Here is a 20,786-nt window from a genome sequence, read left to right as displayed (position 1 = left end):
ATGTGCTAAGTATTTTCCTGATTTATCTTCTTTACCGTCAGTCCCCGCACCCCTGACTCAAAGCTCAGCTCCATGAGGCAGGGGTTTGTCTGTTTTATCTGCTGCCACGTCCCCAGGGCCAGGAACAGCACTGGCACGTGAGAGGTGCTCAGTCTATGTTTGGGGGACCAATAAATGAGAAAATGAATGAATTCTCACAATAACCCTGAAGGTGGGTGTTAAATTTCCCCACCAATGAGAAAACTTGTGTTCAGGGAGTTTGGGTCACTTGGCTGAAAGTCATGTATCTAATAACTGGTGTATTTGGTATTTAAGCTCAGGTGTGGGTGCCCCCAAACCTGCTCGCTCTCCACAGCATAAGGGACTCAAAAGGCAGCCACAAATCCCGCATCTCTGGGCAGATAGAGGGTGAAGAGCTGAGGGTGATGCAGGTGAGTGATGCAGCCAGAGTCCACCTCTGCTGAGTCTGGGTATGCCAGGTAAGATCCAGAAGCACTGGGGGAACTCGCTGACCCCGCCCTTCCCGTGCTTTCCCCTCCCAAGGCCCACCTGCCTGTTAGGAGCCCGGAACCCAGGTAGGCCAAAAAAATTGCAATAAAAACCAGTGAACATTGCTGAGCACCTACCGTGTGCCAGGGTCTATTCTAAGTCCTTAGGTGCTTTAATTGATCCTCATAGTGGCTCTATGAGGTGTGTACATTATTATCTCTAATTTACAGAAGAAGAAACTGAGGCACAGAGAGGCTCAATAACTTGCCCAAGGTTACACAGCTAGTATGTAACAGAGGCAAGATTTGAACCCAGGTAGTCAGAGTCCAGCATTTTAACCATGACACTACAGCCTCACGAAACAAATCCTCAACTATCTATGGCTTTCCTATGTGGGGAAAATGGGATCACCTGTGAGTGTGCAAAGAGAGGCCCGTTTGAACAACCAGAGGCAGAGACTCCTCCCTGGAACTTTCCCTAGCCCTGTACTGTCTGCCTACTATGTGCCAGGCCCCGTGCTGGGCACAGCGAGTAATGAGAAGGTGAACCTGGCTTCTTCCTTTAGGGGGGCTGGAGTCGAGAATGTGTCCTCGGGACGCGTTTACAGGCCCAGAGCTGCTGGCCTGGCTCAGTGCTGCATCTTATTTCATCCTCCATTTGAGGGAGGAAACTGAGGCTCAGGGAGCTTGGGAAACTGGCTTACACAGCAGAAGTCAGGATTTGAGTTGATCTTAACACCGCGCTGTTTTTCACCCAGCCAGCTGCCCCCGCCCTGCTGTGAAATCCACCCCACATGCAGGAGCAGCCCGCATCCCCAGACACCTGCCCCCCCATCGGGGTGGGAACTGCCTCCAGGGCTGCCCGCCCCCGCCCCCCATGCCCGGTGACGGCTGCTGCCCGTGACCCTGGCTCGTGGGTACCCTCCCAACGTGGCCGTGGCCAGGAAGAGGTGCTGGACCCGATGCGTGACCCCATGCCAGCCAGACCTGGGGGCGGGGAGGTACCCAGGATATGGTGGATCACACTGTTGTCACTGTTGTCTGTGTGTCTTAATTCTGTGCATTTTCATGAAGAGCTTCAGGAGCTGCCGCCAGGCCCTGGCCTCACGGGGCTGAGGTCACTTCAAAAGGTCTGCCCCCTGTGGAGGGCTATTCTCAGCCCTTCCAGGCACGGATTCTCTTCTAGTCTCAGAAGACTTCCCCAGGGATGCTGCCTGCCGTGTCTCTCTCCCTCTCTCTCTCCCTCTCTCCCTCTCTCTCTCTCTCTCTCTCTCGTCTCTGTCTCTCTTGGCGCTGGCCCCTGCCCCCGTGCCCCCACGTGTCCTGTGTGCCCGCATGTCTGCTTTTCAGCCTAGCCTGGGGCTGGGGCCCTCGGGGTCTCTGTACCTTCTCCAGGGTGTATGTCAGGGGGGCTTTGCCCCGAGGCCTTGGCTCCTCCCAGCTCAGAACCACATAGGCATCACAGATCTCGCTGGCGTGGATGTTGGTGGGGGGCGAGGGGATGGTCACAAAGTCTGGAATCAGTCATTGAGGAGCAGAGATGGGTGAGCCCTCAGAGACCCCTCATTTCATAAAGGGGAAATGGGCCCAGAGAGGGGCAGGGACTTGCTTCGGGTCACCCAGCAAGGCCAGGCAGAGTCAAGGCCAGAAGCCAGGTCTTCTCCAGAACTTTCCCCAGCATGCTCCCTCCTCCACAAGGGGCATGGTAAGACGGGCGGCAGTCACCCGAGAACCCTGGCTTCCAAATGGACCTCACCCGCCCTCATCTCCCCATACTCCGCACACAGACACCTTCTGCCTCCCTGCCACTTTGTGTCCCCAAGTTTCCAGAAACATAAAGGAGGCTGGACTCTTGAGGCAAAGTGTCAGGAGGTTCACACGTACCTTCAAAATCATCTGTGCTGACTGTGATCTTGTTTCCCAGATCAAAGGAGATCTCTAGGGTGGAGAATGGAGCATGTCGGGGGAGAAGTAGGGGTGCAGGGTGTGTGGGGGGGACGGCTGGGTCAGGAGGGGTCAGGGCAGGACCTGCCCACTCTGGGTACTGGTTCCTCACCCTCTTCCCAGTCCTGGCCTTTGGGCCCCTCACTGTGTGACCTCAGGCAGGTGTTCTCTGAGCCACCATATTCTCCGGGGTCCAAAGTGGAAGGAACACTGCTGTTCTAGACCCCGAGAGATGCTCTGTCTTCTTGGGACAAATGGGGACAGAGGAGAAGTGATGTGCCTGGGGTCAGATACCTAGGGCAAGGTGGAGCTGGGAGGCAAACCCAAGTCAGGCTGACCCCTCAAGGCTGAAAGGGCGGTGCCCCCCATGTCCCCCCAGGCTCGGGGCTCCTGAGGCAGGGCTGTTTTCCTCCTTCAGATTAAGGGCATCTGAAGAAAGTGTGGTTCTGCCTCGGATTAGCATCTCCTGTGGACAGATTTGTTTCTTCTGTCAGACTAGTTGTACCTTCCCCCTCAGGCTAGGGGCTCCTAAGGACAGCACCGTGCTTCCTGCAACAGCCTAGGGGCTCCTGAGACTGTGTCTCCCTCATCCGACTAGCAGTTCCCGAGGGCTCTGCCGTGTCTCCCGCAATCCCCCTTGGAATAGGGCTTGGAATGGGGGCTGTGCCACCTGTGTCCTGCGTGAGGCGGTCCTCAGTGGGCCTTGACTGATGCCCTAGAATGTTCCTCAGGGCCTCTGTACCCACCTTTCTTTCTCCGGGCTTCATCAGGGTCGCCCATGACAACCAGTTCTGATGCCTTGGAGGGGAGGCTCCTGCCTGCCCTGCTGACGGCTCGCACCCGGAACCGATAGCTCTGGCCTTCGAGGAGGCCTTGGATAGGGCACCGACAGGTCCCGCTGGGGGCCTCGTGGCAGGGCACCCACTGCCCAGACTCGCCCTGGCACCTGCGGGAGAGAGGCCCCAGCTTCGGCCCCTGCCCCCGACGCACGCCTTCCGGGTCTGAGCCCCTACCAAGGCCAGTCCTCCACCCCAGGCTGCCAGTTAGAGTCCTGTTCTCCACTCAAAAGCTCGTGAATGGTAGAGCTCGGATTTCACCCCAGGGCTGTCCACTCCCTCAGAGCTGGGGCTCTCTGGGCCATCCGGGCACCACTGTCCTCAGGTGGTACACCGGCCCGCGCTGCCAGCTGGATGGGGCAGTGGGCACATGGGGTCTACCTCCTGGCCATACCACTGAAGAGCAATGTGACTCTGGGCAAAGTCATCACCCCATGTATCTCAGTTCCCTCATCTGTAGAATGGGGCACTAAAGAGTCCCCTGCTGCCCTGGATAGGATTGCAAGGACTCAGTGAGGTTAGGCGTGCAGCTCCAGGACCTGCTGTGAGCCCCCTCAGTGGCAGGATCAGGTGTCACCTCACGCTAGGGCCTGAGAGCTGGCAGCTTGTGCAAGAGGTGGGATGTCCCGGCCCCCACCCACCCCGTCCCTCCGGTCAGTGTTGTCCTGTCTCTGTCTGTCACTCAGGGACATATCCACTCGTGCTCACTTTTAAGCACTTAATGTTTGCCCCTCCCAGGGTCCAGAGGGCTGACTCCGGGGGTGGAATTCCAGGTATCAGAGGTGACAGATTTGGAGGCATGCATACGTTTCTCTTGCCCCTAAATTATATGACCTGGTCTACCTCATGCCTAGTCTGAGGCTAGGCATGGGGCTCCCTCTTTCCTGTGGCCCCCCACTCTTATTCTCACAACCAGGCAGAGCTCTCCCCTGGGGGCTCTTCCACTCGAGAGGCTGACTCACCGCTCGATGGAGTAGCCAGTGATGGGGTTGCCCCGGGTGTCGCTGGGTGGGGTCCAGGTCAGGATGAGGCAGTCTCTGTTCACATTCAGGCATCGGACATTCAGAGGGGAGCCTGGGGCCCCTGGCTTCTCGGCTGCTGCATCTGAGACCCAGGGTGGGGGTTGAGGAAGGGAGGGCGGGGAGGAGAAGGTTCTTCCAGTTGGGGTCTATTTGGCCACTGACCCCTCCCACTCCCTCCCAACCCTCCAGGGCTCAATTGTGATCTTGAGGACCAGGACCTGAACAATAGCCTCCTCCCTTTTAACCACAGCATCTGGGGGGGCTGTGAGAGTAGCAGTCATCAGGGGCCCATTCTACTCTACGCCCCTGAATGATCAGTGTAATTAATCTCTGAGCCCTGTAGCATGCCTCCATTTAGTGGATGGGAAAACTGAGTCTCAGAGGAAAAGTGACTTGCCCAAAGTCACCAGCTAGTGGGGTGGCAAAGCCAGGATTTGAACCCAGATCAGTTCAGAGACCAAGAGGCAGAACTCACCAGGTACTAGAATCATCCCAGCCCACTCTCAGCCCTCCCTCCCCAGCTCCTAGTAAGTCTGAAACTCAAGCGGTGTCCTATTGGAGGGTCATAGGATGCCACAGGGATTCTTAGAGACTCTTCACTCAACACCCCTATTTATAACAGGGAAACTGAGGCCCCAAGAGGGCGGGGAAACTTGCAAAAGGTCCGACAGCCAATCTGATGGCTGGGCTCCAGCTACACCTCCTACCCTCCAACCCCCCACTCACCTCTCACGAACACATAGGTGCTCTGCTCCTGGAGCCCAACGGGGGAAGGCACCTGGATGGTGTAGAGCCCCTCATCCTCCTTGTAGGCGCAGGACACCTTCAGGGATGCCTGGCGGTCTGCGTAGAGGATCTGCCGGCGTCCTGAGGGTCTCAGTAGTCTCCCTGAGGAGGGGTGGGGTCCAGTGTGAGCTCTGGCCTCACCTGTGAACCTTTAGATGGTCTGGGGGTTTAGGCAGAGGCGTGGCTGGTGTGGCTGGGGTGGGTGGTGCGGCTATAGCCTGAGGCTCAGCCGGGGAGTTGGGGGGGGGTGGCCCTGAACTCTCCTCTGCTGAAGGCTTGGGGAGTGGGGCAGGGTCCAGGGAAGGGGTTGGTGGCTCAACATGGGAATGAGCATCTAAGGAAGTGGTCAGTGGCCCAGTGAGGAGTTGGAGGTGCTGTGAGAAAGTGGGAAAAAGAGAGGTGGGCCCCTTTGTGAGGGTCAGTGTCTCTGCGCGGGGGCTGGGGGCTCACTGTGGGTGTTGGGGGCTCCATGGCTGGGGATTGTGAGCTCAATGAAGGGAGTGGGGGCTTGCTGAAGGCATGGAGGCTCAGGAAAGGGGCTGGGGGCTCGCTGAGGGAGTTGGGGTGTCCGTGAGGAGGGTAAAGGGCTCGTTGAGGGGGGTGGGGGCCAGTGAGGAGAGTGGGGACTCAGCAGCGTGACCTCAGTGAGAGGGATGGGGACTCAATGAACGGGCTCTGGGGCTCAGGGAGTGGGTCCTCCCCTGAGGCCACACTGTGGGGCCAACCTGCTCTGTGTTCCTCCCTCCTGCCAGGACCTCCATTCTGGAAGATCTACAGGTTTGGGAAGACATCTCAGCCTTATGGCAACTGTCTCTCCTTGTGGCTTCCCCGCTCTTCTGCCCCGCCCCCCCCAGCAGGTGCAGCCTCCCTGGGGGTGCTTGCCGGCTGCTGTGCTCCTTGTCCTTGGGCTGCAGGCCCGGTCACAGGTGGGGAAGGAGGTTCAGCCATCCGTCTCCTCCCTGGCTGTCAATGGGCAGCGGCTGCGACTGTGCCTTGGCTTCCTCCCGCCTCCCAGATGAAGAGCCCCTCGCGTTCATGCACATCTGCCTATCCCCGCCCTGGCACCCAGCACAGGGCCTGGTACCCACAGGGGCTTGGTGACCTTTGTAGGGTGACCTGGTCTGAATGCACCTGGCTGGGCTCCTGTTTTCTTCGGCACTCATTACTCAGCTTATACCTGGGGAGGGGCATAGCTGAGTTTCTTTCTGCATTGACCCAGGGACCCAGGGCTGGGGTGGAGCCAACGCTCTGGTCCCTCTCTGGCTTCCATCTCTGCCCCTGAAGACTGGGGACGAGGACAGGGGGGCCTCACCATCTCGGCGCCACTGGATGTTCTGCTCAGCATCTAACACGTCTTCTGAGAATAAGCAGGACAGGGAGAAGGGCTCCTTCTCTCGGGCAAAGACTGGCTTCAGCACCGATGTGAATTCCACGTTGGGGCCAAGCATCAGTCCTGGGGGTGGGAGGAGAAGTTAGGGCAGCAGTCTTTGGAGGCCACCAGCCTAGCCTGGGACATCCCCACTCCTCTGAGTCAGGATTCATAGTTCCCGGGGGTGGTCTTAACCAGGAAGTATGGGCGGGGCCGAGACTTATCTAAGTGGGATCAGATGAGCCAGAATAGCAGGTACGAAAGGCCACGTCCTTTGTCTGTTTGGCTTTGCCTTTCTCGCTCAGTTTTGGTCCCTGGCTAGCTCGGCAGCTGGGGGCAGCTCTGGGGTGCCGGGGGGCCCCCACAAGTCAGTCTGCAAGGATGAACAGCTCACAGGCAATAACATACCTTTGTGGGCAATGGATGGATGATATTCTAAAGGGGGCTGTGGAAGGTAGGACGAGGAACCCGGACACCCTCCTCCCCGAAGGCTGTCCCTCCCTGAGCCTCCTTACTTTTAAAGATCTCCGAATCGAAGCCAGCGTCCTTCCCCACGTAAGCTGAAAGCCCAAGGCAAATGGAGTTTGAGAAGGTTCAGACCTCACATCCCTAATAGATTAGAGGCGGGGGCTTGGCTGTGGGTTTGAGTCCTGGTCTATTGGTGGGTTCTCCTCTGGCTGCTGGAAGATCCTTCACCCCCTGGGCCTCTCTTCCTTTCTCGGTAACGTGGGGACAGTGGCTCCTCGCTCCTGATGGTGGGGTTCTGAATAAGTGAGTTCACATGAACCAAGCCCTCAGACAGAGCCTGGCACACAGTTCGTGCTCAATAAATGGTGGTTTCCATCCTCTGCCCAGACCCACTGCCAGGATCACATAGTCTTCATAGACGCCACGTCTGGTCGGAAGGGGATTTCTGGTGGGTTCAGGGATAGCCAGCAGGAGAAGGGCAGCGCTGAGATTAAGATGGGGGCTTAAGGGTGACATCCAGGATGATGTTGACACAAACCACCAGAGCATAATAACAGCCCTCGTTCACATGGGACATACCACGTGCCGCATATTAACTCACATATAGTCCTCACAGTACCCTGTCTGTTGGTGCCATTATCATCCTCTCATACAGATGAAGAAACTGAGGCATAATCGCCCAGCTAGTACCCCAGCAGCCCGAAGCCATGATGTGACTGGTTCCTGGTAAGGCCCTTCCTGAGTGAGGCCCGGAGGGGGCTGGGAGGCCGCCCAGAGTCACACAGTCAGTGAAAGACTCAGGATTAGAACCCAGACCTCCTGCCTCCCAACCCAGGGCCTTCTATCAGTTGCTATGGAGGTGAGAGCAGGGGAGGGATGGTAATGACCGTGAGTGGATGCTCTTAGTGGGAGTCTGGCTGGAGTCTGGGGGCCAAGAAGCCGAGTGGATCCCAGAGTTGCTGGCCTTGGTGGAGAGAGGGATGGGGGTCTGGAAGAAGGGATGGGAAGGATGGGTGGACAGAGGGAGGCAGGGCCCTGATGCTTGACCTTGGGCTTGAATCTAGGCACAGCCTATAAGGACAGCTCAAATTCCACAGAGAGCCGGACTGGCAGAGGGGACAGCTGCCTCCCAAGAGCTATTTGGGGAACAGGGCAGGGGGGTGGAGAGGAGTGTGAAGGACAGTTTAACAAGGTCTGATGAGAGGCAGGGAGCGGGCTGGATGCCAGCCTGTCTGTTGACCAGGGAGTGTGTGTGAGTGTGTTTGTGTGTGTATGTGCGCGTGTGTGTGTGTGTGTGTGAGTGTGTGCATACGCAACCTCTCTCTCAGGGGCCCCGAGGACAAGGCAGCATTCTCCTGGGCCCAGAGGTATGGCCTCCTGGCTAGGCTCCACCCTGGTCATGGTGTGGGGGACAGAGAGCTACGGCTTCCCTAAGTCTACTACACGCCAAGCTTTACCTCTACCATCTCATTTAATCAACCGGAGCACCTGAGTGAGGTGGGAGGAGTCCCCCTTTACAGACGAGGAGGCTCAGAGAAGTGAAGTGAGGTGGCCCAGGCTCCCACAGCCGGTCAGAGGCAGAGCCAGCATGTGGACACGGGTCTGGCTGACTCCTGAGTGTCTCCCCTGCCTTATGCTGTCATCTCAGGTGCCCCGGGGGAACCTCCAGGATTGGGAATCACACCAGTCAGGAATTGCACCAACGGCAAATAAACACCAGAACCCAAATGGGGCAGTGAGGCCCAGAGGGGAGTTGGTAGGGCTCAGCCTTTCCCCCTGAGGACCCCTCAGCAGAGCTGGCAGGGCCAGGCCACCGTCCCGGGGCCCCTGAGCTGGATCCGGACCCCAAGCCCAACCCGACGAGATGAGCACGTCCTTTGGAGATAATTGTATAAGTTCTATAGTCTGAGGGAGGCGACTCTCCCTTGCTCCGCAGGCCGCAGGGAAGTGAGTCTCTATGGCTGTCTTGGTCACCCGATCCCAGGCCAAATACCCCTGCGTCAAGGGGCCTCCCTCACGTCTGCGTGCAGACGCACGTCCTCATCTGCTCACTGTGGGTGTGCTGCGGCCTGGCTGGTGGGAGCGGGAGTACTTACTTCGGACAAGGACTTTGGCGAAGGACGAGGCCTGGCCATAGGTGTTCTTCACCATCACCGTGTAGGTGGCTGCATCCTCAATGGTGCATCTGAAAAGGAGAGAGGAAGTGCCCCCCAACACTGCTGGGCTCCATGGGAAACTCCAGTCCCCACGTGTCGGGGCGGGGTGGGGAGAGGCAGGCATACCCATGAAGGCTTCGGGGTGGGGGGAGACTTTAGGCTTTAGTTCAGGCCCCACCTCTGAAAAAGCTGTGTGCCTTTGGGCCGGCCACTGCCCTTTGCTGTGCCTCAGTGTCCTTTTCTGAACTAGGGACATAACACCAGGCTGACCCAACGCAGGTGAAAGTACTGTGAAAATATGATCGTTAGTACTGACTCGGTAGGATCAGACAGGTTAAGCGATTTGCCCAGAGTCACACAGCACCCCAAATTCAACCCAGCTTCAAGGTGACAAGCTCTCTCACAGGCATAGCCTCCTGCCCTGTCAACACCTCCAAATCAGAATCCTGGAGCAGGAGTGGGGCTCGACTGCCAGTCTGTGCCTGAACTGGGCCAGATGCCCAGGTGTTCTCAATCTCAGCCCTGGGTCTCATCACTAGTCAGGACAACCCCGTCTCATTCCCAGGGCGTGGGCTGGCTCCATTCCAGGGCCACGCTGGGGACCACGAGAATTATTGGAGGGATGTGGCACATCTGGCCCCATCAGCAAGCAGAGAGGCTCCTTGGTATCCCTGCTCTTACCCTGGCTGCTCAGGGTAGGAATCCCTCTTGCTTCAAGCACCAGTCCCACCTGCCCCTCCAAGCAACCTTGACCCTGCATGCCTTCCCTGACTGTCCAGCCCACAGGCACCGCCCTTTGTGCAATTGTGTGGTCAGATACTTATGTCCACGTCTCCCCACTTTGCTTCTGGAGGGTAGGATCAATGTCCTGTCCATGTTTGTGTCTCTGAAGCCCAAATTGGTTGAGATGGAGGGATTGCCATACTGGAAAGAACCCAGGTGGAGAGAACAGCCTCAAACCCAGGCCCTGCCCTGCACAAGCCATGCAAGACCCTTCATCTTTTAGAGCCTGGGCTTCCTCTCCTGTACCATGGACAAGGCTTCCCTGAAAGAACAGTGGTGGGCATCATCAGTCATGTGCGTGTCACTCCTCACACAGGGCTTGGCACCAGCAGGAATTCAGCACGTGGCGGCTCACGTGAGCTGTAATGTGTGCTCTGGGGGGGATTGTGCTCAGATCCCCTGGTGCCCGCCCTCCATGCATGCTGCTTCTCCCTTCATTTTTTTTTTTTTTCTAAAATAGGCTCCACACCCAATGTGGGGCTTGAACTCACGACCCTGAGATCAAGACCCGAGCCCATATCAAGAGTCAGATGCTCAACTGCCTGAGCCACCCAGGCGCCCCACTGCTTCTCCCTTCAAACCATGCTTAAGACTCACCATCTCCTGACGGGCCCATCTAACTCTCTCCCCTCCAACCACCTCCCCTTGCACTCATGCCTGTGTGTGTGTGTGTGTGTGTGAGTGAGTGCACACGTGTCCATGTGTTTTCTCTCCCCTGCAAGGAGCACTCCCAGCATTTCTAGCCCATCCATCTGGCCTTTGACTCCAAATTTCCCCTCGTGTATTGCAAGGCATCGGAATGACATGGGGGTGTCTGTTAAATACCGATTTCCAGGCCCCATTTTAGAATAAGACCCACTTCACCTGACTCTCTGGAGGCAAGCGGAGGGCCCACCTCATGAATCAGTGTTTTAATAAGCACACCAGGTTCTTCTGAAGATGAGGCCGACTCAGTTAATAAGGATTTGAAACCCTGCTCTGGCTTCGGGGGTGTTGGATCCCGGGGGTCATGGGTCTCCCTAGGGGCCGCAGTCTCACCTCCTAATCTCCAGCGTCAGCAGCCCATAGTTGTTGGTGATTCGGTACTTTCCGGCGGGAAAGAGGCGGGGATCGATTCGCATGTCATTTTTGTACCTGTGGGGACACAGTGGTCTGTGGCAGGCAGTATGGCTCTGAGGGGAAAGGACCCGGAGGCTCTCAGACCTGGATTCCAACCTCAGCTTTGTGCTGTTTACTTGCCTATGTGACGCAAGGCAGCACTTTCACTGTTCTGAACCTCAGTTGTCCTCATCTGTGAAATGGGAGTAGTAAGAGCACTGACCTCATAAGGTTGCTGTGACAGTCAAATGGGATAAGATACGTAAAGCTTTTCTCTGGTGCCCCGAACACTGTCGGTGCTCAAAGGTTCATTCTCCTTCCGGGCTGTTGGTGGGGGCAGGGAAGACGGAGCCTGTAATGAGGGGTAGCTGCCCCCAGGGCCCTCCTCTCTGAGGGGGTTGCCACGGAAGGTACCCCATTCTTCCTCCCTTGTCAACCTCTCAGGAGGGCAGTTCTTTATCCTGGCTCTCGTTGGAGTCCCTGGAGAAAGCTTTCAAAGTCTCCATGCTGGGATTTTGAACAGAAGACTGGAAATTTGTATCAGAAGCTGTTCATTGGTCTCCAATAGCCATTCGCTCTTATTCTTTTTCTTTCTTTTTTTTTTTTAAGTTGGCTCCACATTGGGTGTGGAGCCCAACACAGGGCTTGAACTCACGACCCTGAGATCAAGACCTGAGCTGAGATCAAGAGCCTGACGCTTAACCGCCTAAGCCCAGGTGCCCCTCCCTCTTATTCTAAAGGAGCACGATTCATCACTGAGCCACCCCCTGTGTAACCGGTTTCCTGCCCTCTCTTTCTACTAGGTGTGGCCAAGTGACTAAGACTTGTCAACAGAGAGTAAGTACAAGTGCCATGTGGCTGCTATTGATGAGCCTTTGCCCCCTTTTATGTCATGGTTCCCTCCATGCTACGGCAAGAACGTGGCCCAGACAGCTGCCATCTCGTACCAGGAGCCCCGGGGCTGTGCCCTCCAGCAGTGAGGGGAGCAGGCCTGAGTCCCTGAGGAGTCTGTGAGCGGAGTCACCGAAGCTGCCCCACCCTGTCTACCTCAGGCATGCAGACGGAAGAAAAATAAACTTCTGTCTTATTAAAGCCATTAAGAAAATCTCCATACACGGGCTGCGTCCCAGATCATTCTGGGGTCAGAATTTCTGGGGGTGGGGCTCTGTCCACAGCCTCTTGCCGGGGTTTGGAGGCCTAAGGAGTTACGGCTGGCGAGTGAAAGTCTGTGAAGCCTGGGAGGCCTGGGTTCTTGATGCACCTTGCTGTGTGACCTTGGGCAAGTCAGTCCCCCTCTCTGGGTCTCTGTGTCCATGAGGCTGTTGCATGGACAGTCAGCCCCAGGTGTTTGAGGTCGAAGAGGAGGCCACAGCTGAGAGAGGGCGCCCCAGGCTCAGTGCATCTCCTTCCTGGGGCTCAGCTCCCCCCACACCCTGTTTGTGTCCATGGCAACCAAACAGTGCCACACCCACACCCCAGGCCCCGCCCCCACCTCTCAGGAACATTCCGGACACCTCAGCCTGGCCAGCTTCCAACTTTCCAAGAAAAAAGCAGCAGCTCTGGGCAAGGCCCCGGACAGCCAGAGACCTCAGTGTTCATCTTGCCCCTTCTCTGGGCCCGGGCTCCTGCCTCAACGACAGCCCCTCGAAGACCCAGACTGTGCAAGTGACCCTACGTGACAGCCAGTCATAAACCAGCATTAAGTCAGACAACAGAGGCGAGGCGCCCAGCCCAGAGCCTGGCTCAGAGTGCCCCTCATAAAAGAGTGAGATTTTCATGATTTATCTAAATGTTTTTTCTTCACATATTTCCGTACGGGATTTTACTTTTTAAGGCTGCTGGACCTGGGAGACTGATTCCGGTATCAGATAGAATCATGGCCAGGGCCCACTTGTGCAGCATAAACGTGGCCAGACCGGGCCTTGCCGAGCTTGTCCTGTTGTTGCCCCTGCATTCAGGAAGTGCTCAATAATTGCTGAATGAATGTACTCGCCTGACAAGCCTGGGTGCGCCGGGATCTTCCTCTTGACCTGGGGGAGGGTGTCTGCCAGGACCTGGACAGAGCCCTGGAGGCCAACCCCAGGGCAGTGCGTGGCCCTGCCCAAAGCGACCGATGGCGGAAAACCAGATCCCCAAAACCAGGAGCACCGGGGGCCACCTGCGTCGCACCCGCTGGAGGTGGGCCTGGCCTTGCTTCTACCACGGCCATGCTCAGCTCCCTGTTGTGGCAACGTTGCTGGCAGGGTAGAGCCTCCCTGAGAGGCTCCCTGGAATGCCCTAGCTGTGGGCCTCCCGTGCCAGGGCAGGGCAGGGCAGGGCTGGGCTTGGCCGCCAGGCAGGACAGCTGAGGTACTGACCCCCCCTCAGCCCAGGTCAGCAGGCAGGAGCAGTCCTCCTACCTGAGCAGCCACTTGCAGGCAGGGCCTGCCTCGGTGCCCACAGGAATCCAGCGCCCAGCACGAATTCCAGGTCCTGGCACACTTTCGTGAATGAATGTCATCTGGCAATGACCAGCCCCGATTGCCAGCTCCCTCCATGCCTCCCCTGATTGCTCCTGGCCTAAGTGCTTTCTCTGCCTCTGACTTCTGAGGCGTTACGTGTGCCTCAAGGAAGAACAACCCCAACGATCACTTTCCTACTCTCTAGCCCGGTAGGAACACCTATGGCTGGGAGGCGAGAGACCCAAGTTTGCGTTCAGATTCAAACCGGCTGTGTGACCTTAGACAAGTCACACTACCTCTCTGAGCCATGGGTGGCCCCATGGCTCAAATGAGAAGAAACTGGTGGGTCAGGAAAAGTGAGTTCAAGGATAAGATGTTGCTTTTTCCTTTGTGATCTCGGTCACTTGTGTGCTTATCCTCTCTCCCCTACTAGACCATGGCCTTATTCACCCTCAAGATCTGGCCTCCTCTGGGAACCTTCCTGGATCCTCCTGGGGGGAGGCAGCCACCTCACTGTCTTCATCTTTACTCTTGTATTTCAAATTGCACCGATGAATATACTTCTCTGTATGTTGACATTTCTCTTCTGGGCTGAGAGTTCTCTGAGGGGAGATTATGTCTGCCTCAGTGCCTGAGTCTGGGCCTGGGGCAGATTACACTCCCGGTAACTATTTGTTGAAATCCTTTCCTTGTCCCCAGCATGCCTGACCCCGGGTCTAAGACCCAGAGGGAGCTCCGTAAACAGTGGCTCAGCTGCATGAACGACAGGCCTCCCTCTGGTAGGACTGAGAGCCCGGCGGCTGCCATGCCCGCCCCCACCTCCAGCCCACACAGGAGACCCCTGCCACCTCCTCTCCCCTCCCACCTCCCCTCCCCTCCCTTCCTATCCCCTCGGCCAGCAAGGCCTAGACTTCTGCTATGGTTATGCTCCCAGGAATGGTGTCTTCTTTCCCGGCACCTTTCAAGCTCTGAGGTTTCCGTGTAGTTGGGGCATTAAATCCTCACCACATGCAGGCTGGGCAGGAGGCCTTCAACCCATTTTACAGAACGGGAAACCGGAAGCAGGACCAGAGAGGCTGAGGTGTGCGTTAGTAGAGAGAGCTAGGTCTGGACACAGGGCTCCCACTCCAGGTCTGAGTTCCTCACTGGGGGCCCCCCGCCCTCCCCACCTCCCGTCCTGCTCCTCGGCCCCCTGCCCTGCCTCCCACCATCATCTTCCAACGCCCAGCTCAGAGCAGCTGCCTTCTGCCCCCAGAATCGGATTTTTACAAGTGCTGGCTCGCCAGTGGCCCCGTGTTCCTGCCCCAGGCTGGCGGGGAGGAGGCTAAGAATAACTCAGCCGAGCCTCGCAGCAGCTGCTGCTCTCTCTGGGGGGTGGGCAGAGCTCAGGGTCTGTGTGGTTGCAGCTTTTCTAAGGCAGCGAGAACTTCTGGGGGAGGAAGCAGGCTCGGAGAAGGGACGGGCTGGGCTGCAAAGAACTCACAGTCATTTAACCCTGGAGGCTCAGAGCCCGGAGGCAGGGTGGGGACCCCCTTCTCTCCTGCCCCAGCGGCTTACCAGGTGACCTGGGGCGGAGGCGAGGCCTGGACAGTACAGGTCAGCAGCACTGTGGTGTGCTCCCAGACGGCGTGGGAGCGCAGTGGGATCCAGAACCAGGGCCCCCGGCCGGAACACAGCTCCCTCAGCTCCTTGGCCTCCCGAAACTTCTCCTCCATCTGGAGGTGGGAGGGGATCTGTGACTCCCATGAGCCAGGGGAATCACGTCTCCCCATCTTTGCTGTCAGCGTCCCCCCTGACCCTCAGGCTCTGGAGTCAGACCCCCATGGGCTGGAGCCCCCCCCTTCCCCTAACTGAGCGGCAAGGTGGCACAGAGGGCAGGACATGGGCTTTGGAGCAACTGGCTCGGGGGTTAAGGCCAAATTCTGCCACTTCCTACCTGTGAGACCATAGGCAAGCCCTCAGTTTCCTTATCTGTAAAATGGGGATGATAATTCTATTCCCCCACCTTCCTGTGGTGAGGGGGTTGTGGTGAGGATTAAATGCGTTAGTACGTGAGGAATCATGGGCACTGAGAAAGCCCACGTGAGTGTTAGCTATGCTCTCCGGCCCCGGGGAGGGGGGCACGGAGGGCGGCTTCAGACCCCTGACGTTTGTCAGGAATAGCGTTTCCTGAGGCTCTTCTGGGAAGGTCATTGCACAAGCCCCGTCTGGTCTAATCCCCACCTCAGCCCGAGAGTCGGTACACCACACACATGTGTTTTACGGGTGAGAAAACCGAGGCTCAGGAAGGGTAAGCTGCTTGCTCAAGGTCACACAGCAGGAGGGCGGGGACGCTGGCAGGGGGACCCCGTCCCAGACCGGGGCCTGGACTCTGGCCCGGATGTCCGGCCGCCTCTTGAGGAGACGGCAGCTGAAGTGGGCGGCCCGGGACGGGTGGCAGGTCCCCAGATGCCCTCACCCGCCGCCTCAGCGCCTTCCGGTCGCGTCTCTGGCGCAGTAGCCACTGGGTCCGCAGGAAGGCGATCTCGGTCCTCTCGAAGTCGTTGCCGAAGCCCACTCGCTTCTGCCCCCGCTCCTCCAGCTCCACGGCGGAGGTCTGGCGCCTCAGCTGGGACTCCCTGCGCGGCAGAGGGGGTCGTGGGGGCGCCCCAGTCGGGGCCGCCCGCCCCCCCCTCCCGGCGCATTGCCCGCTGCACTTTAAGGTTCTTGAGGACCAGAGCAGCTTTTAAGCCTCTCTTGCCTCCAAAATACCCGAATGGGCCCTGCTTACAGTAGGTGCATAATAAGTACTATGGATATAGTTCCCAAGGCCCTTTCACAAAGTCTTTGTCTGTCTTGTCTTCATGACGACCAAGTGGACAGGAATAGTCCCCCTATTTTACAGGGCAGGGACTTGCTTCAAACTGGCCAGGACCTGGCCTTCTAACCCAGGATGCGGGCTCCCCCTGCTCTCCCGCGAAGCCCCTCGGTGAAGGGTGGGCCCCCACCCTCTCCCTTGGGGATGGTCCCTCACTACTGCCTGGGGACCCAGCCAGAGAGTGGTCTGGGCCCTTGTGCTAGATGTGTAACTTTGGGCAGATTCTGTAAGTCCAGTGTGGGAGCCTAGTAGAGGCAAGGGACTGGACAGGATGGCCCTTTCTCAGCCCAGTGTTCTCTGAAAAGGTCACCTGACTTACCAAGACGTCTCGGAGGAGGCCGTCAGGGCCAGGGCTGCTGCGAGGGCGTAGTCTGCGGCGCTGAACTGATAGTCTTGCTCGCTGCCCCAGGAAAAGGGAGTTGATGGCTCGTGCAGGATTGCCTGGAGATCTGGCCCCAGCGTCCCTGAGCTTAAGGCAACATCTACCTACCTGTCTTAGGACACTAGGGGCAGGGCTGTGCCTCCCCCCTCAGACTGGGATCTCCACAAAGCAGGGCTGTGCCTCCCCCCTCAGACCGGGTTCTCCAGAAAGAAGGGTCTCCAGAGGACAGTGTTGTACTTCTTACCCCAGACTGGCTTATCCAGAAAGCAGGCTATGCCTCCGCCCTCAGACTGGGGACCCCTAGGGGGTAGGGCAGTGGCCGGGGTGGGGTCCCTGGTGATCCCACCTGCTGCGGAAGGTCCGCCTCCGCACTGAGGACCCCATGTGCAGGCGGTGCTGCCGCTCCTCCTTGTGCTCCTCCTCCTGGCGCTGTTCCAGCCGGTGGACCTCCATGGCCTGGGGGGGTCGGGGCTCCCCCACATTTCCAGGGCTGTGGGGCAGAGTCATGGCTGCGAGAACAACAACCTGCCAAGCCGAGGTGCATGGTCATTCTACCAGGCATCTGGCCACCCCTGCCCCGTGTGGTCCTCCCGGCATCCCTGGGAGGCTTGTGGGGTGCGGGTTCTCTCTCCAGGGGGCAGACGGGAGCATGGAGGCCGGGGACGGCAGGGTCCTGGCCGACGGGACAGAGGCAGGCCTCGCACTCGGAGCCTGGCTAACGCACCACTCCTTGCACCCTGCAGCTGCGAGCGCAGCCCCACATTGGGAGCAGCTCTGCCCTCACCTTGCCCGTCACCTGGGCAAAGCCCTCCCTTCTCTGGGCCTTCGCTTCTCAGGTGATGAGCGAGCCAACACTGTGGTGTCCAAGGGCTTTATGACTCAAATGGGCAGATGTCCTCGCTCCTCCTGCGCATGCCCACCCAGCCCTACCTCTGAGACTTTGCCTGCACTGGTTGCTACTCTGAGGGAAACCTTTCCCTCCTTCCGGCCTGCTTAGCCCCACTCAGGCTCCACAGCCCAAGCCGAGACTGCCTCAGTTAGTGCAACGGTCGGGCGCGGAGACTCTGGGCATGGTCCCGCTTCTCATTCCAGCTTATAAGTGTGTGCCCTTGGGCGAGACTCTGTGACTTAGTTTCCTCACCTGTAAAATGGGTCTACTAGCTTTCTGGGGTGGTTGTCAAGGTTGGAAGAGTGCTTGGAGCATATGAAGTGCCATGGAAGTATTAGACATTAGCATGGTTTTTCTAAGTAACCCTGCCAAAAAACTACCAGCCGCCTAGAATTTTCCCTCCTTTAATCCTTTTTATGCTTTTCTGTGTGCACTCCGAAGTCTAGCTCTGATTCAGAAAACACCTCCTCCTATGTAATTATTTCGTATTTGGACATCTTCCCTCTCCAACAAGACTATAAGTGAATTAAAAGTAACAACAGTGAGTGTTTACTGTCTGCCAGCCCATTATCATCCTGTTTTACAGATGAGGAGGGAACGTGCTTGCCCAAGGTCACCCAGCTGGTTGGCGGTGGGACCATGAGTGGTCCCCGACTCTGAGCTCTCTTGACATCTATGACACATGTCTACTCAAGGCCAGGCCTTGGCTACGGCTGGGCGCACAGTGGGCCTTTCTTCTCGTAAGGGGATCACAACGGAGTGATCCCCCTTTGTATTCCCGAGGCTCAGGTCTGGGCCATAGGTGGTGCCCAGTCTGGGTTGGATTCAGTTGGTGTGGAGGAGCCGCAGGGATCGGGGAGTGAACCCCTGGATACGGAGAGGCGGGGAGAGTGGGAGGCCCGGGATCGAGCTGGTTTGGGCTCTCACACGAAGTTCTTTCCCTGATCTGGGCCTTGGTGTCCCCACTGGTCTCTGAGGGCCCCTCTGATGCTGAGGCTTCAGGACGCATGGCGGAATCCCTGGAGTGGCTTCCACACTTCCTTCAGGTGGGAGTTCTGGGGGGCAGGCCTCTGACCCGGGAGGGTCCTTGCCGGGCTTAGACCTGAGGTCGTCCCTGGCCTCAGCCTCCCTGAAGGTCCTCCTGGCAGCGGCGGAACGTGTGGGTGTCGTCTTCTGACCTGGGTGTGCACACGGCCCCTGAAGGACCGCTTCTGTAAGTCCATGCCATGGCAAATGGGCCCGCTGACCTCATCAGAGCACCTTGGCCTGGTGGGCCTGTTCTGGGGTGTCAGGGGGCTCAGGCTACTGAGGGGCAATCTCAGTGGGCATTTACCCCTTCTAGTTCCTGAAAGTGTGTTCCCTTTCAGTGATCTGGATTACTGCAGAGTGTTAGCTGGGACCAAAGGCTGCCCCCAAACCTCCTTGGCCTCCTCCAGATGACCTGAGCCAAACGTTAACGGGACAGTTATGCTTTGGGCTTCCCATCAGGCCCCTCCTGAGGAACAGGGTCTGCTTGCACCCAGAGAATGACTGGCCCGTGCTCATTCTGTGCCTCCTTCCTCACAGCCCCAGAGGACAGCTCTGGGTACCAACCTAGGTGGGGAGGCCCCCTCCCCCAGCTCTCCTGGGACACTGTGGCCCTGGCCCCAGCAGCTGAGGAACGTTCCCTGGCGTCAGCTGCTGGCTTCCTTCCCCAGATGCTCTGTTCCTGATTAGCACCGTGGCGGGGGCGGGGGGGGGGGTGACTGGCACCCATCCCTGACCTCTTGGGCCTCCCGCAACCAGACCCCCCCAGCTTTAGCAGATGAGCCATCAAGTCTTTTTAAAGCACTGACTGAGGCTCAGGATTAAGCAGCAATGGGAGTGCAGCACCACGTGTGCCCAGTGGGGAGGGGTCGGCGGGGTGTGGGCCTGCCCCCCTGCCCTCTCCCGGGGGTACAAGGCCTGGGCCACGGGTCGCACGGCATGGCCTCCCCTTTTCTCCCGAGCCCCGGTCTGCTTTCCCACCAGGCCCTCTGACGGGCACCCCCAGAGACCAGGGGCCAGGAGGCCTCGCCCCTTCCTCAGGAGGGAAAGAGAAGGGCACAGCGGCTGAGTGACTGGCAGAGCCCGATGACGGAAAGCTGGGTCCCAGGGGCCGGCCGTGCTCCACCAGCTTCTGAGTCCAGAATTCTGACCCTGCCACGGAGCGGCTGAGGCCGCCCCTTCCCTCTCTGGGCCTCGGTTTCCGGCCAGTGAGCCCGGGCTGGATGCGTGCCCTCCTGGCCCTGAGCTTCAGGCCTTGAGGGCTTCCTCCGTTTCCCTGGCTGCCCGGTGGGCCAACACGCTCAGCCAGCACTGCTCTCGCTCTGCCGGGCCTGCCAGTTCACCCCGGGCCCTTCCACTTTGCAGGCGTCCCCGACCGTCTCTCAAGCAGCTTCCACATCCCGGAGGGCTCGGCACAGATGACCGAGGGCCACACAGAACAGTGAGGGGGGCAAGGGTCGCCAGAGTGCCCTCCCATTGTCACTCGGGGAGCTACCTAAGTACGTGTGTACTTTCTCTTTCCAAATCCTCCAGGCTCCTTCCCCCAACACACACACACACACACACCTCACTTCGTAATGGAAAGCTGAGGGTCTCACTTTCTGAAGGTGTCCCTCCCCACCCCGATCCCTGGAGGTGACTCACAGAAACAGTTGTACCCACTTAGGCGTCTCTGGGGAGAAGATCCTAGAGGACGAGAGGGACCTTGGCTTCTTCTTGCCCTGGGCTCAGCAGGGACGGGGAGAAGAATGTGATCCTGGAGCTTGCATGGGCCTTAAATATAGCAGCGCTGAGACAGTTGATGACAATGGATGGGAACTATGGGGAGGGGGGGCAGAGAGGAGGGGCCGTCCTGTGAGGCCAGCCTCGCTCAGGCTCAGGCGGCAGGAACAGGTGGAGCCGTCCCCACCCCCACCCCAGCCTCCGCACACGGCTCCTTCCCTCAGCGTGAGCCCTTCTGCCCAATTCTAGACCCCACCCCCCACCCCCAACTGAAGTAGAAAGGTGACAGCTCAGGCCTGGTTGGAGGGAAAGCAGATACGGGGTGGTTCTCCCTGCTGCTGGGGTTCTGACCGGCACCTTGGGGCAGACACCCAGCGTCTCTGATCTCCCTGTGAACCGTGGAACTGTGAGGCTGGACGCTCTTCGTGAAGACAGTGGAAGGAATGTGACCTAAAACGAGTGTTTGGTGCTTGTCCCATATCACTGGCGAAAATGGAAGCAGCTTGCTTCTCATGCCAG

The 20,786-nt window shown here is 58.3% G+C and overlaps 1 protein-coding gene across 1 annotated transcript in view; it reads right to left on the bottom strand.

Annotated features, from left to right (window-relative positions):
• Nucleotides 1-17,149, bottom strand: part of MYOM3 (myomesin 3) — a 43,822-nt gene extending 26,673 nt beyond the window's left edge. The window contains exons 1-13 of the mRNA XM_078073635.1: nucleotides 16,977-17,149; nucleotides 16,568-16,648; nucleotides 15,850-16,009; nucleotides 14,949-15,106; nucleotides 10,891-10,986; nucleotides 9,010-9,098; nucleotides 6,961-7,005; nucleotides 6,389-6,529; nucleotides 5,017-5,178; nucleotides 4,231-4,372; nucleotides 3,179-3,378; nucleotides 2,373-2,426; nucleotides 1,875-2,002 (exon numbers count right to left, since the gene is read on the bottom strand). Coding sequence (XP_077929761.1) covers nucleotides 1,875-2,002; nucleotides 2,373-2,426; nucleotides 3,179-3,378; nucleotides 4,231-4,372; nucleotides 5,017-5,178; nucleotides 6,389-6,529; nucleotides 6,961-7,005; nucleotides 9,010-9,098; nucleotides 10,891-10,986; nucleotides 14,949-15,106; nucleotides 15,850-16,009; nucleotides 16,568-16,648; nucleotides 16,977-17,137 — 1,617 coding nt within the window. The 5' untranslated portion in view covers nucleotides 17,138-17,149. The remainder of the gene's footprint in view (nucleotides 1-1,874; nucleotides 2,003-2,372; nucleotides 2,427-3,178; nucleotides 3,379-4,230; nucleotides 4,373-5,016; nucleotides 5,179-6,388; nucleotides 6,530-6,960; nucleotides 7,006-9,009; nucleotides 9,099-10,890; nucleotides 10,987-14,948; nucleotides 15,107-15,849; nucleotides 16,010-16,567; nucleotides 16,649-16,976) is intronic.
• Nucleotides 17,150-20,786: the final 3,637 nt, after the last annotated feature.

Source organism: Halichoerus grypus, chromosome 5 (assembly GCF_964656455.1).
Source record: "Halichoerus grypus chromosome 5, mHalGry1.hap1.1, whole genome shotgun sequence".
NCBI lineage: Eukaryota > Metazoa > Chordata > Mammalia > Carnivora > Phocidae > Halichoerus > Halichoerus grypus.
This window is presented reverse-complemented; position numbering and strand designations above follow the sequence as displayed.